Source organism: Rana temporaria, chromosome 9 (assembly GCF_905171775.1).
Source record: "Rana temporaria chromosome 9, aRanTem1.1, whole genome shotgun sequence".
Classification (NCBI taxonomy): domain Eukaryota; kingdom Metazoa; phylum Chordata; class Amphibia; order Anura; family Ranidae; genus Rana; species Rana temporaria.
The window spans coordinates 84,078,561-84,093,665 of record NC_053497.1 but is presented as its reverse complement, the minus strand read 5'-3'; the positions used below and the strand labels follow the sequence as shown (position 1 = coordinate 84,093,665).

At 45.3% G+C, this 15,105-nt stretch overlaps 1 protein-coding gene across 1 annotated transcript in view; it reads left to right on the top strand.

The window, feature by feature from the left end:
• NRK (Nik related kinase) overlaps positions 1–15,105 on the top strand; it is a 297,759-nt gene that overhangs the window by 62,750 nt on the left and 219,904 nt on the right. Inside the window, exon 3 of the mRNA XM_040323823.1 lies at positions 4,221–4,277. Coding sequence (XP_040179757.1) covers positions 4,221–4,277 — 57 coding nt within the window. The remainder of the gene's footprint in view (positions 1–4,220; positions 4,278–15,105) is intronic.

The following is a 15,105-nucleotide window of genomic DNA, read 5'->3' as shown; positions in this document are numbered from 1 at the left end:
GAAATCATATTTCAATCAGATAATGTAGAACATGCTCAAGAAGCAAAGCTGTAGTTTTATAGCAGTTGTCCTTGTTTATGCCATTGAACGATTTGTTGCAAAGAACCTGAAGCAAAGTTGACCATTCCTTTGGCTAATGCTTAGCCAAACCTTCAACAAGATTTTGAAAGCCTCTCCATTTAGGTGAAACTGTAAGTAGGCTCATCAGAATTAACACTTGGAAATATGTTTTTCCTCTATTTGAGTGTGAACCAGCAGACACAGGAAAGAGTTTCCAAAATGTATTTTGATATTCTAGCACTGGTTTCCGCACTTGTAGGATGTACAGCAACCAATTATATCCGGACCTTTCCTACTGAACTTTAGTTACAGTACTGCACTCGTCAAGCACGTATTAAATGGGACACATGACGTGATCTGTTGAGAGTATGTTATAATAAAATCACTTGTGGGGAAGTCAAGTAGTCAATATGATTTATGCTGCAGTGACATAATGACTATCAAGGTACAATTGTTGCATACTTTGTAGCTCTGACAGATAAAAAATAATCTCGGCACATAAAGAGACAACATCTGGCTCCCCATGAGAGGAGATCTACACAATGTGCAACAGACCTAAAATGTTTAATAGTTCAGGATATTTTCACCGTTTCCTTTTCTCTTGCTAGCATCAAAACATATTTGTATTCCGCCTTTTCCTGCCTGAGAGATTTTGTCCCACTTTGTTCTTCCTTAAAAAGAGTTATTATTCATAATAATAAATTTTACGGCATTTACCAGAGGCGTCATTCTTATTATTTGCTTCTCTGCAACGTAAAAAAGTGTGTTGTTTAAAGGATTGATACCATTGTCAAGGAAGCACTTAGGAAATTTGAGAAGCTAGTGTTAGCATACATATAAAATGAACATAAAAAAACATAAAAAATACCTTTATTTAAAAAGCATGGTGCAAAGAGCAAATAATGAACATTAAAGTAATATTCAATTAGCTCTTATCACCCACGCTACACTAAACCCTCATACCTGCCCTGCAATTGGAAGGTTAGTTCCACGATATCTCAAGAATGGGCAGTATTGTTTACCAAATCATAAAACAATTTGTTAAACAACGTATGGTAAGATTATATTATAAGTTATTGTTACACTATTATGGAATGCAACATTTTATTGCTTTTTGTACTATGCAAGGTCAATAAAACAAAATAAAAAAGTATTTGATTTAAAAAATGACAATTGTTTAAAATACACAGTGATATGGCAATCTAAATTATATTCAGTTAGGTTTTAGGCCGGGTACACACGGACAAACATGTATGGTGAAAGCGGTCCGTCGGACCGTTTTCACCATACATGTCTGCCAGAGGGCTTCTGTACGATGGTTGTACACACCATCGTACAGAAGTCCGCGCGTAAACAATACGCGGGGCGTGTCCGCGGTGTCGCCGCGTCGATGACGCGGTGTCGCCGCGACAATGACGCGGCGACGTGCGCGGCCCGCCTTTAAAATGCTTCCACGCATGCGTCGAAGTCATTCGACGCATGCGAGGGACGGCGGGCGCCTGGACATGTACGGTAGGTCTGTACTGACGACCGTACATGTCCGAGCGGGCTGAATTCCAGCGGACTGTTTTAAAACAAGTCCAGGAATATTTGTCTGCTGGGAAAAGGCCCGGCGGGCAAATGTTTGCTGGAATTCGGCCCGCTCGCGCCCACACACGACCAAACATGTCTGCTGAAACTGGCCTGCGGGCCAGTTTCAGCAGACATGTTTGCTCGTGAGTATGGGGCCTTAAATCTACCTCGACTCTCAGCACAAACCTGAATTTCGTGTAATAATGTTCCCTGAAGACTCTGAAACTGAGCTTCAGTATGATGGCAAAGACCATACAGTGATTTAACAGGACAGGTTTCACTCAGAAAAGGCCTCACCATGGTTGACCAAAGAAGTTGAGTGCACATGCTCAGTATCACATCCAGAGGTTGTTTTTGGGAAATCGACGTATGAGTGTTGCCAGCATTGTGCAGAGGTTGAAGGGGTGGGGGTCAGCCTTTGAGTGCTCAGACCATATGCCACACACTGCATCAAATTGGTCTGCATGGCTGTCATCCCAGAAGGAAGCTTCTAAAGATGATGCACAATAAAGCCTGCAAACAGTTTGCTGAAGACAAGCAGACAAAGGAAATGGATTACTGTAACTATGTCCTGTGGTCCGATAAGACCAAGATAAACTTATTTGATTCAGATGGTGTCAAGCGTGTGTGGCAGCAACCAGGGAAGGAGTACAAAGACAATTGTCTTTTGCCTACAGTCAAGCATTGTGGGGGGAGTGTCATGGTCTGGGACTGCATGAGTGCTGCCGGCACTGGGGAGCTGCAGTTCATTGAGAGAACCATGAATGCCAACATGTACTGTGACATACTGAAACAGAGCATGATCCCCTCCCTTTGGAGACTGGGATGCAGGGCAGTATTCCAACATGATAACAACCCTGAAAACTCCTCCAAGATGAACACTGCCTTGTTAAAGAAGCTGAGGGTAAAGGTTATGGACTAGCCAAGCATGTCTCCAGAACTAAACCCTATTGAGCATCTGTGGGGCATCCTCAAATGGAAAGTGGAGGAGCGCAAGGTCTCTAACATCCACCAGCTCCGTGATGTCGTCATGGAGGCTTGGAAGAGGCAACTAGTGAACTCCATACCCATGAGTGTTAAAGTGGTTGTAAAGGTTTTTTTTTTTTTTTTAAATAGGTTCCTTTAAGCTAATGCATTGTTGGTTCACTTCTCTTTTCCTTCAATTTACCTTCTAAATTTGTTTTCTTTGTCTGAATTTCTCACTTCCTATTTCTCCTCAGTAAGCTTGCCCCCATCATCTGAGCCGTTCTGGCTGGGGTTTAGTCAGCCAGAACAGCTTACTGAGGAGGAACAGGAAGTGAGAAATTGAGACACAGAAAACAAAACAAAAAAAACATTTAGAAGGGAAAGCGAAGGAAAAAGGCAAGTGAACCAACAATGCACTAGCTTAAATGAACCTATTTAGAAAATAAAAAAACAAACCTTTACAACCCCTTTAAGGCAGTCCTGGAAAATAATGGTAATAATGGCGGCCACACAAAATATTGACACTTTAGGCCCAATTTCCACATTTTTACTAAGGGGTTTACTCACTTTTGTTGCCAGCGGTTTATACATTAATGGCTGTGTTGAGATATTTTGAGGGGACAGCAAATTGACACTGTTATACAAGTTGTACACCCACTACTTTAAATTGTAGCAAAGTGTATTTTCTTAAGTGTTGTCACATGAAAAGGTATAATAAAATATTTACAAAAATGTGAGGGGTGTACTCACTTTTGTGATATACTGTGTATATCAATATACATGCCACTCACAACAAAACCCTTGGTGTTCCCAGGACAGAAAATAGGGAGCAATCTAAAAAAAAAAATCACCCGTATAAGGTTAAAGAAACTTAACCTTTTACTAACAAAAAAATGACTTTACTTACTCAAGTTTTAAAACAGAAGACCATTTCCCCATAGCCCATTGTGTGATAAAGGCTAGCTGTGAATGGAATCGTTCCAGACAGTGGCTTTCAATTTAGCAGCTAGAAAAAAGGTACTAACGATAACTTACATCAAATGATGCAGATAATGGCCAAAAAAACAAAGCCATATCACAGAGAAGAGCATTCATTACCGGGAAACGTTGGTGATGTACTCTCAGGTCCCTGTACTCACTACTGAAAATTAACTGGATCTTTCTCCTTGTGTCATGATTAGGATTTTAATGCAGCTCTGAAAATCCCATTTATGGCAAGGCCTCAATCAATAAACACAGGAGATATATGACAAACAACACTTTGGCAATAAGGGAAAGCCATCTATTCATTAAATAACTATTTAACACACAAATTATGAAAGGATCTATCCTGCCCTTTTCCTGTTTAAAATATGTTAACTATTAAACAAATTGCTTTTATTTCATCATTTTTCACCCATAATCACGGATGGAAACATATAAACCAATTGTTTAAATTACATTTAAATTGAACAAAGCCTATTCAGTCTGAAAATTTGCAGCTTGTTTGTTCCGTGGCTGAGATCTACTGTAAGAGGTGTAAAAATGGCTGCAGTCGAATTCTATTACATACTCCTGCTATTCTTTTGATCATTTGTTATAAATCAAGGTTCTAATCAAACTTTGTTTTATCATTTGCACAGGGTCGGCATGTTAAAACAGGGCAGCTTGCAGCAATTAAAGTTATGAATGTCACGGAGGTAAGGAATCTATTTTCCACATATGATATAAAAGTGTCACTTTCCAAATAATGATTTGGCATGGAATGTTTCTTAATTCAATATGCATAGAAAAAGGTAAATGCTGATATAAAATAAAAACATATATAAACATATATAACATATATAACTATTGAGGAGTGATCTCCGTTACTAAACAGTTATCCAGAATTGTATCACATTGACTTTATACCTATTCATGTTGTAGGACTTGCCCTAATCCATATCTCTTAGAGAAGCTGTTCATAGCACAGTAAAGCCTTCCTTTAACAAAGCATTCACATTTCTCATTCCATCACATGTTCCAGACATAAGGGGAATATTCTGCATCTCAGGATAGGAAAATAGTCAGTGGGCGGTGGAAAAATGTTTGGGGGGGAGCAATAAACAGTATACCTACCCTCCCCCCACCCTTGTTGGTCAGTTGGTAGCACTTACCCCATCACCAACGGCTTCCCCTGCTCGGCAGCCTCCCTATCTTCTGCGGTTCTCCTGCGGCTTTTCGTTCTTCGGGTCATCACAGTGGTGGCGACTTGTTTGAATATTCTTCACTGTTGTAACACACCTGGGTGGGATTGGAGCGCGTTCTCTGCAACCTGACCCACCCGATTTTTAAGCCTAATAAGCCTCTGGCTCTAATCTGGTGCTTAAAAAAAGATGCCGCTGTAATTCATGCACACGGTGCCCTGAACCTGACCCTGGCCTGGGCAGAGGAGCATGTACCTTGCATATCTGCAGTCTTCATTCCAGCGGTGGAGAGTTGGCAGGTGGATTTCTTGAGCTACCCATATGCCAAAGATGGGGTACCCCGGACATAGATCTATTGGCATCCAGGTTCAACTGAAAATTGGACAACTGTGTGTCAAAGACAAGGGATCCACTCACGTACGGGGCAGATGTGTCAATGACCCTACGGGATCAGTTTTCAATAATTTGTGCGCTCCCCCCAGTTCAGCTGCTACCACAGTTTCTTTGCAGAATCAAAGAGGAATGGAAGCTGGTAATTCGAGTAGCCCTGGCAGGGCCCAGAAGATCCTGGTATGCAGAGATCGTAAGGATGGCAGTTGGGAGTTCATGGACGGTGTTCCATCCTGCCTTACAATTACACAATTTAATGGTTTGGCTATTGAAGCCCACATTCTAAAGAATCGAGGACTTTCAGGTTCTGTGGCAATTACCCTGAGTAATGCAAGGAAGCCAGCCTCCAGGACCATTTATTATATAGTCTGGAGGACCTATATTTCTTGGTGTCAGAGCAAAAGATGGCATCCTCGGAAGTATGTCATAGGTAGAATTCTTGCCTTCCTTCAGTTGGGGGGTAGAAATGAAACTGGCCTTGAGTACAATCAAGGGTCATATTTCGGCCTTGTCAGTGTTTTTTTTCAAAGGCCACTTGCTCGCATTCCTTGGTCAAGGCTTTTATACAAGGTGTAAAACATATGGCTCCGCCAATCAGAAAACCCTTGTGCCCATGGGATTTAAATCTGGTTCTGTCAGTTTTTGCAAAGACAGCCTTTTGAGCCAATACACAATAGTTCCTCGGTCCTTCTGACAATGAAATTAGTCTTTTTAGTTGCCGTAATTTCCGCAAGAAGGGTATCAGAATTGGCAGTTTTTTCTTGTAAAGAGCCATACCTAGTTGTTCATAGATACATGGTGGTGCTGCCAGGCCCGTCGCAACAGGACAGGCAAGGCAAGCAATTGCTTGGGGCCCCGAGCTACAGGGGGGCCCCCAAGCTGGCTCGCCTGTCTGCCTGCTGCTATGTTCACAGGTTCCCCGCGAGCCCCCCTCCTCCCACACGGAGAGCCGCACAGCTGAATCCTGGAGTTCAGTGCCGAAGCGTGCAGTTGCACTGAACTCCAGGATTCAGCTGTGCGGCTCACCGTGCGGGAGGAGGGGGGCTCGCGGGGGGGGGCGTTTCTCCGCCCCCCGCAAAGTGCAGCCGTCCCTCTCTCCACTGACTGCAATACATTACACAGTCACACTTCGGCTCCTCCCCCCCTCATGGCTCAATGTGTACACAGCCAGGAGGAGGAGCCGAGGAGAGACACGAGTGCTGCACAGTAAGCAGGAGGTAAGGGGCCCCCCTTAAGCAGATTCGAGGTGAACTATTGAAGTGATGGGAGAGGAGAGGGTGGTATGGTGATATGTGCTGGGGACTGATTTGAGAGGGAAGATGATATGTGCTAGTGTGTGTGTGTGTGTGGGGGGGGGGGTCCGACCCCCCCCACTAGCACATATCATCTTCCCTCTCAAATCACTCCCCAGCACATATACCCATACCACCCTCTAACCCCCCCCCAAATTAAGATGCTCTGTTCCCCTGTGCCCATCCCACCCTGTCCCCATCCCACCCTGTGCTCATCCCACCCTGTCCCCATCCCACCCTGTGCCCATCCCACCCTGTGCCCATCCCACCCTGTCCCCATCCCACCCTGTCCTCATCCCACCCTGTGCTCATCCCACCCTGTCCCCATTCCACCCTGTGCCCATCCCACCCTGTCCTCATCCCACCCTGTCCCCATCCCACCCGGAGTTCAGTGCCGAAGCGTGCAGTTGCACTGAACTCCAGGATTCAGCTGTGCGGCTCTCCGTGCGGGAGGAGGGGGGCTCGCGGGGGGGGGCGTTTCTCCGCCCCCCGCAAAGTGCAGCCGTCCCTCTCTCCACTGACTGCAATACATTACACAGTCACACTTCGGCTCCTCCCCCCCTCATGGCTCAATGTGTACACAGCCAGGAGGAGGAGCCGAGGAGAGACATGAGTGCTGCACAGTAAGCAGGAGGTAAGGGGCCCCCCTTAAGCAGATTCGAGGTGAACTATTGAAGTGATGGGAGAGGAGAGGGTGGTATGGTGATATGTGCTGGGGACCGATTTGAGAGGGAAGATGATATGTGCTAGTGTGTGTGTGTGTGTGGGGGGGGGGGGGGGTCCGATCCCCCCCCCCCCACTAGCACATATCATCTTCCCTCTCAAATCACTCCCCAGCACATATACCCATACCACCCTCTACCCCCCCCCCAAATTAAGATGCTCTGTTCCCCTGTGCCCATCCCACCCTGTGCTCATCCCACCCTGTCCCCATCCCACCCTGTCCTCATCCCACCCTGTCCTCATCCCACCCTGTCCTCATCCCACCCTGTCCTCATCCCACCCTGTCCTCATCCCACCCTGTCCTCATCCCACCCTGTCCCCATCCCACCCTGTCCTCATCCCACCCTGTGCCCATCCCACCCTGTCCTCATCCCACCCTGTGCTCATCCCACCCTGTCCCCATCCCACCCTGTGCCCATCCCACCCTGTGCCCATCCCACCCTGTCCTCATCCCACCCTGTCCCCATCCCACCCTGTCCTCATCCCACCCTGTGCTCATCCCACCCTGTCCTCATCCCACCCTGTGCTCATCCCACCCTGTCCCCATCCCACCCTGTCCTCATCCCACCCTGTCCCCTTCCCACCCTGTCCCCACCCCACCCTGTCCCCATCCCACCCTGTGCTCATCCCACCCTGTCCCCATCCCACCCTGTGCTCATCCCACCCTGTCCCCATCCCACCCTGTGCTCATCCCACCCTGTGCCCATCCCACCCTGTCCCCATCCCACCCTGTCCCCATCCCACCCTGTGCTCATCCCACCCTGTCCCCATCCCACCCTGTCCCCATCCCACCCTGTGCTCATCCCACCCTGTCCCCATCCCACCCTGTGCTCATCCCACCCTGTGCTCATCCCACCCTGTCCCCATCCCACCCTGTGCCCATCCCACCCTGTCCTCATCCCACCCTGTCCCCATCCCACCCTGTGCCCATCCCACCCTGTCCTCATCCCACCCTGTCCCCATCCCACCCTGTCCCCATCCCACCCTGTCCTCATCCCACCCTGTCCCCTTCCCACCCTGTCCCCATCCCACCCTGTCCTCATCCCACCCTGTCCCCATCCCACCCTGTCCCCATCCCACCCTGTCCCCATCCCACCCTGTGCTCATCCCACCCTGTCCCCATCCCACCCTGTGCTCATCCCACCCTGTGCTCATCCCACCCTGTCCCCATCCCACCCTGTGCTCATCCCACCCTGTGCTCATCCCACCCTGTGCTCATCCCACCCTGTCCCCATCCCACCCTGTGCTCATCCCACCCTGTGCTCATCCCACCCTGTGCTCATCCCACCCTGTGCTCATCCCACCCTGTCCCCATCCCACCCTGTGCCCATCCCACCCTGTGCTCTTCTTACCCTGTCCTCATCCCACCCTGTGCTCATCCCACCCTGTCCCCATCCCACCCTGTGCTCACCCCACCCTGTCCCCCTGTGCTCACCCCACCCTGTCCCCCTGTGCTCACCCCACCCTGTCCCCCTGTGCTCATCCCACCCTGTCCCCCTGTGCTCATCCCACCTTGTCCCCCTCCCACCCTGTCCCTCTGTCCTCATCCCATGAAAATGACAGGACGAGTCTTAAAAAGGAAGGGGTGCGCGAGTCCTAGGCCTAGGGCAGCACAAAACCTAAATACACGAGTGTGTCCTGCCTGGCTCCCTCTCCCCTCCTCCTCCCTCTCCCCTCCTCCTCCCTCCCTCACAGTCCAGAGCCGCCAGTAGGAGGCCGCCCACCGGTTCCTGTAGGCTTTGTGTGCGCGTGCAGGGGGGGTTGGGGGGCCTCTATGTCCATTTTGCTTGGGGCCCCCAAATTCCTTCAAACGGCCCTGGGTGCTGCGCCCGCACCCAGGTAGTGTCAGGTTTTCATCTGAACCAAGATGTTGTCCTGGCTTCCTTTTTTCCACAATCTCGTTCTGCGGAAGAAAGGTTGTTACATTCTCTCGATGTAGTGAGAACAGTAAAAGCCTATCTGAAGGCGACAGCTCAGATATGGAAAAATTATATTTTGTTTGTGCTGCCAGATGGCCCCTGGAAGGAGCAGGCAGCGTCAAAACCGACTTTTTCAAAATTGATTTGTCACGTTGTTTTTCAGGCCTATGGCCTGAAAAGGAAAAAGTTCCACCTTTTCAAGTTAAGGGGGTTGTAAGCGGATCGTTAGATCTTTACGCCGCCGCTAGTTTTTGAGGCAAGTGCTTTATTCATGGGGCACTTGCCTGTAAAGTTGCGGCGGCGTAGCGTAAATCCCCCGAATTCAAATTTGGCGGGTAGGGGGCGTATAATATTTAAATCAGGCGCGTCCCCGCGCCGAACGAACTGCGCATGCGCAGTCCACAAAATTTCCCAGCGTGCATTGCTCCAAATGACGTCGCAAGGACGTCATTAGTTTCGATGTTAACGTAAATTACATCCGGCCGTATTCGCGAACGACTTACGCAAATGACGTAAAAATTTCAAAACTCGGCGCGGGAACGAAGGCCATACTTAACATAGGATACGACACACATACCCCTCATATAGCAGGGGTAACTATACGCCGGAAAAAGTCGAACGCAAACGACGTAAAAAAAAAGCACCGGGCGGTCGTTCGTTTCTGAATTGGCGTAACTCCTCATTTGCATATTCGACGCGTAAAAGATACGGAAGTGCCACCTAGCGGCCGGCCTGGAATTGCAGCCTAAGATCCGACGGTGTAACACAGTTACACCTGTCGGATCTTAGGGATATCTATGCTTAACTGATTCTCTGAATCAGTCGCATAGATACGACCGGCCGGCCTTAGAGATACGACGGCGTATCAGGAGATACGCCATCGTATCTCCTATCTGAATCTAGCCCACGGACTTTGTAGGCACATGCATATATTTAGTAAAAAAATTAAGTTTTAAATTACACAACCTTCTTGACCCGTGTTTATTCATAATCTCTACATTATGTTATTTCAACTTTTTAACTACCGTACATACACAAGCTCCCGAAGAAGCGCATTAACGCGTGCAACATTTCTCTGAGTGACCTCCGACTACGACTCAACCTCTCCACGTATCCAACCATTGGATATTTATCATTCTATGTGCTTCAAATCATTACATGTGGTATATGTATATGTATTAGAGGTGTTATGAGAGCCCTTGAGGTCACTCAATTTTATGGTTTTTATACAATGGTTTTAACTTTATCCAATTAAAAGCTTAAATGTTTTACTAAATATATGCAGGTGCCTACAAAGTCCATATCTTTATTACAATTTCTTCTGAACAATACCGGGACGTTGGCACACTGTTACTTGTATATCCACAGCATCACCCTGTGATGATGCACATAGTTCACACTTTGTCATTCTTACTATGAGAACATGGTAAAAATGAATGCTAGATATGCTGTAAATTGGTAGAGGGAGGTTTAGAGGTAAAAACTTGAAAGGGTCCATTTATAGTGAAAAGAAATTTGATGCATTTGGTCCATGCATTTTAAATGGCAGTGATTAATTATTCACCAGAGATGTTCCATGTTCTATGCTTTATATATAAACCCCTGCATTTGAGAAAAGGAGTTACATATTGAATATATTAGAATAAGGGATCAGATTTGTATTTATCCTACAACAATTAAAATTGTTACATCATCTCTCATATCTATATGGAAAAATTCAGTGTCCATATAGCTGCTCAGGAAAGGGTAGAATTTACAGCTCATATGTGCTGTCAGTAGTCAAAAACAAGATTTTTTTTAAAGCTGGATCAAAATAAGTATAATGGCAATGTTACAACATATCATAAAACAATCCCTTTTGGTTACCTTACACTGAGATGCCTAATCATTACTCTAATAGGGAACACCCTAAGGATTTGTATGGGGGCAGTCTACAACCGAATAACAAGTGAGTTTGGTTGGAATTAATTGTTATCCAGCTGTACTTATGCTCAATGAGGTCATCAGGAAATGAATTACACAAAATTCACTATGGATTTATATATTTGACTTTTGCTTATTTGCAGTAGAAGTACATCCGAGTTGTTTTGCACCATAAAATACACTGGGGCATGCAAGAGTCTCTCGGTTATTATTTAGGCTGTACCCTCAATGGACTTTATGAGAGATAATTAGAGAGATGCTTACTCAAACTGGTGTAACGTCAGCGAACAATAAAAACTGAAATGGCACATGGTTTGCAAACATAAGAAGATGTTGTTTGTTCAGATGTTCATCTGAGGCACATTAACAAAATCAGCTTTTTATTGAAGCTTAAAAGCAGCTGTAGTAGTTACTGGACCTTACAAAATTAAATAATTAAGTGTGTCCATCTGTGGTGTGCTATAGATTTTGAAAGCAGTCGCCAGGAAACTGGAGGCATGAAAAAATATTTCCTTGGTTTGTTCTGACCTGTTACCTAGCACCCTGTTGATGCACCCAGATTAATGAATTGATGAGAATCTTCAACTGTGCTGTTAAACGCTGTGGTAGATGCTCATTTTCTTATGGGTAAGCCATTAATGAAATTTACCAGTCAAACACAACATTAAAAAGCAACTATTCTTAGTCTTCAGCATGGAATACAAATTATGAAGCCCTTTCAGCATTTCTACTTGCTGGTGCATTATATTAGATCACCAATCCCTATGGTCATACTGCAGCCATATCCAAATGAAATCAACACTTGAGTTGTGGCCAGATTCACTGCAATTAAATTGAAAGTAAGCAATTACCAGTTATTTCCAAAATGAAAGCACTGGAAGTGTAGTTGCAGTGAGTCAGAGACCTAGTTTTTCTAGTGCTCGCTGGTGGACCCTCGAGAATCAGGTAAATATACTGGCTCTGCATCAGATTTGTTTCAGATTGAGATATTGATTGAGGTATTATTGAGGACGACCTTGCAAATACAATTTTATTTGCTTCTGATAAATTACAGCCTGAAATGTTTGTAACCTAACTGGGGTTTACCATAAAAGACGGTTTACTTCCTAAAATGTATCTACAGACAGGAGGATGTGCTTAGCTGAGAAAGCCTCTCTTCCTGTCATGCAGATGAAAGAATAAAAAATGCCCATGAAGACTCACCATTTTGGCCTAGGCCAGAAGCTAGGAAGCACATCCGGATGTAAAAACAAAATGTTTTAAAACAATTAAATATAATATACCTTTCTAATGCCAAGCAGCATAAGGAATAAAAATATGTAATGTTGAATGAGAGAGTTTAGTTCCACTTTAAGAGTTTTCTGAACCCTTTCATGATTATATATTATTATTATTATTAAGAGAAAATGGAAGGGGGCGTAAATATTAATAAATTGCTAGGGGGATGAGTTGAGAATATAAAAATGATATCTTTATGTCGAGGTACGATAGGCTTGGCTGAAGAAGTTTGTTTTCAGGCATTACCTACAGGCTGAAAAAATAAGAGATACTTTGCTAGAGCATTTTTTTTTTCATGATCGTGTGTAGGCAAGGCGGTTTTTTAATGATCGGGTTAAAAAAAACGTTTTTTCTAGACCCTTAAAAACATTTTTTAGAACCCGAAAACCGGTCGTGTGTATGCGGCATCAGTCTTGGTTAACACTGGGGCAACTTGTCAGGCGACCAAGTCATCTGACAAGTTGCCCCAGTGTGAACGGAGACTAACAGTGTACCATGGTAGTCAATACACAAATTATCTATTTTTGTCATACACTACACCCACTGGAAAATTATTTTGCCGCTTCAAATACCATTTGTAGGTTGATAATACTCAGGAATACATTTATGCAGGTGAAATTTCACAGCCTTTGATACACATAACATCTTTATGGCCACCAACACCCAAAAGTACACTTGTCACAATGAATATATAGCAAACCTGGCCTCTAAACTCAAGACACAATCACATGTCTGGCATCTGCATTTGTACAACATTAGAAATAAGAGCTGCCTTTTCTACAACGCCCAATATTCCTAGGCTGCCCTTTGCAGTTATTACTCCACTGGTACAAGCTGGGTTTCTATTGGTTACTTTTAATTCCATACCCCTAAATAAGCCTTACAAAATCTAGCCACTATCATTTGGAAAACAAAATTGCTTCCACCTCTGCTGTCTTAACAAAATCTAAAAAAAATATTAAACTAATTGTTTCCCATCACGTCTAATGTAATTATTTAGTAATACGATTTTCAATAAAAGATATGGCACCATTTCTGTCAATCTGGAATAGAGCATCCAGACTTGGAGTCAACAACCATTTCATTAACTTTACCCCCTTGTCAACATCTTCAGTAGGGATAAGTTTCAGGTTTGGGTTAATCAAAAGTTTGACTCAAATCCAGCCTATCAGCAGTTAATGAGTGGACGAACAGGCCATATTTGGCCAGTTAGCATGCCCAACCCTCCAAATGGTGATGTTAAACAAGCATCAGTCGGCAGTCTGTCACTTGGCAGTGGTAGCAGCACCACTGCTAAATTATGTGACAGATCTTCAGTGCTGCTGGAATATAATGATTAAGGCTGTAATGGCTGAAACATTGATTTTCACTAGCTGTATCTTCCTCCATATCATAAATAAAGGAGTTCTTTGCTGATCCATACCATTGTGCCAGCTTTCCTAGTGGACTGTACGCATGTGAGGCTTCAGAAATCTACAGTCTGAGCACTGGTTCCAGAGATCTACTCTCCCTGCAGAAGGTAGCAGCACAGCTTCTGTCTGTTCTTGGAATGTAAACAGCGCCATGAATCCTGGGTGATGTCTTGACCAAATATAGTCATGACCATATTTGTTAAATGAAAATCCCTGGGATCCATACCACTGTACCTTGCAACCCACCCTTTCTCAGAGAAACGTATCCATATATTGATGGAGATAATGGCCATTTTACCATATTCTGACTACTAAAATGAATTTGGGCATCGGTGGGGGGAGGGGGGGGGGGCTTAAGCTAAGGTGGCCTGAGATATCTGCCTTCCCAAGTGAATAAGTACAGATAAATAGTACCCTATGTTACGCATTCACTAAAAAAATATATAGTAAATAAAAACACCCTCACCATGAAAAAAATAGGATTTTTGTACTCACCGTAAAATCCTTTTCTCTGAAGTCCATGGACGGACACAGCTCCTTAAATCTTGACAAGTGGGTTATGTTCCCTGTTTACAGGAGAGGACTAGGCAGAAACATGTTAAATAGTTAAATACATGTTACATTAACAGAGTTGAACAGCCCCGCCCAGGGGGCGGTCCCTCCAGACATAACCCTCCTCACTGCAGCTTGCAGCCTCAGTTCGTAACAAGCAGTACAAACCTAAAAAGGAGGGGTGGGAGCTGTGTCCGTCCATGGACTTCAGAGAAAAGGATTTTACGGTGAGTACAAAAAATCCTATTTTCTCTTATCGTCCATGGACGGACACAGCTCCTTAAATCTTGACAAGTGGGACGTCCCCAAGCAGTGTCAAAAAACGAGGGGTGGGAAATATATCAGTAAAAACAATTTTAACTTCACCCCAAAACAAGCAGAGCTCCTCAACGGAGGAGGTGCAACTTTAAACAGCCGCCGGCAAAAACTAGCGGCTGAAAAAAACATCATAAGATGCACTCACAGCAACCATGTAAATTCTGGAAAAAGCGTGAACGGACGAGCAAATCGCCGCCTCGCACACCTGTGAGACCGACGCATGATGTCGGGAAAAAAAAAAAAAAAAAAACCCAGGAAGCACCAATTGCCCTGGTCGAAAGTGCCGTGACCGGAAAAGGGGGGCCCGCCCTTAGGAGCATAGGCCTGTATGACGGCCTGCCCGATCCACCGAGAAATGGTGGTCGACGAGACCGCCAGGCCCTTTTGTGGACCAGACACCGACACAAAAGAGAGTCAGAAGCTCCGAAATGGAGCCGTAGTAGGCTGGTATACCCGCAAAGCGCGTACCACGCCTAAAGTATGAAAGGCCGAAACCTCCTTCGGAAGAAGGGAAGGTCGCGGGCGCACCATCACC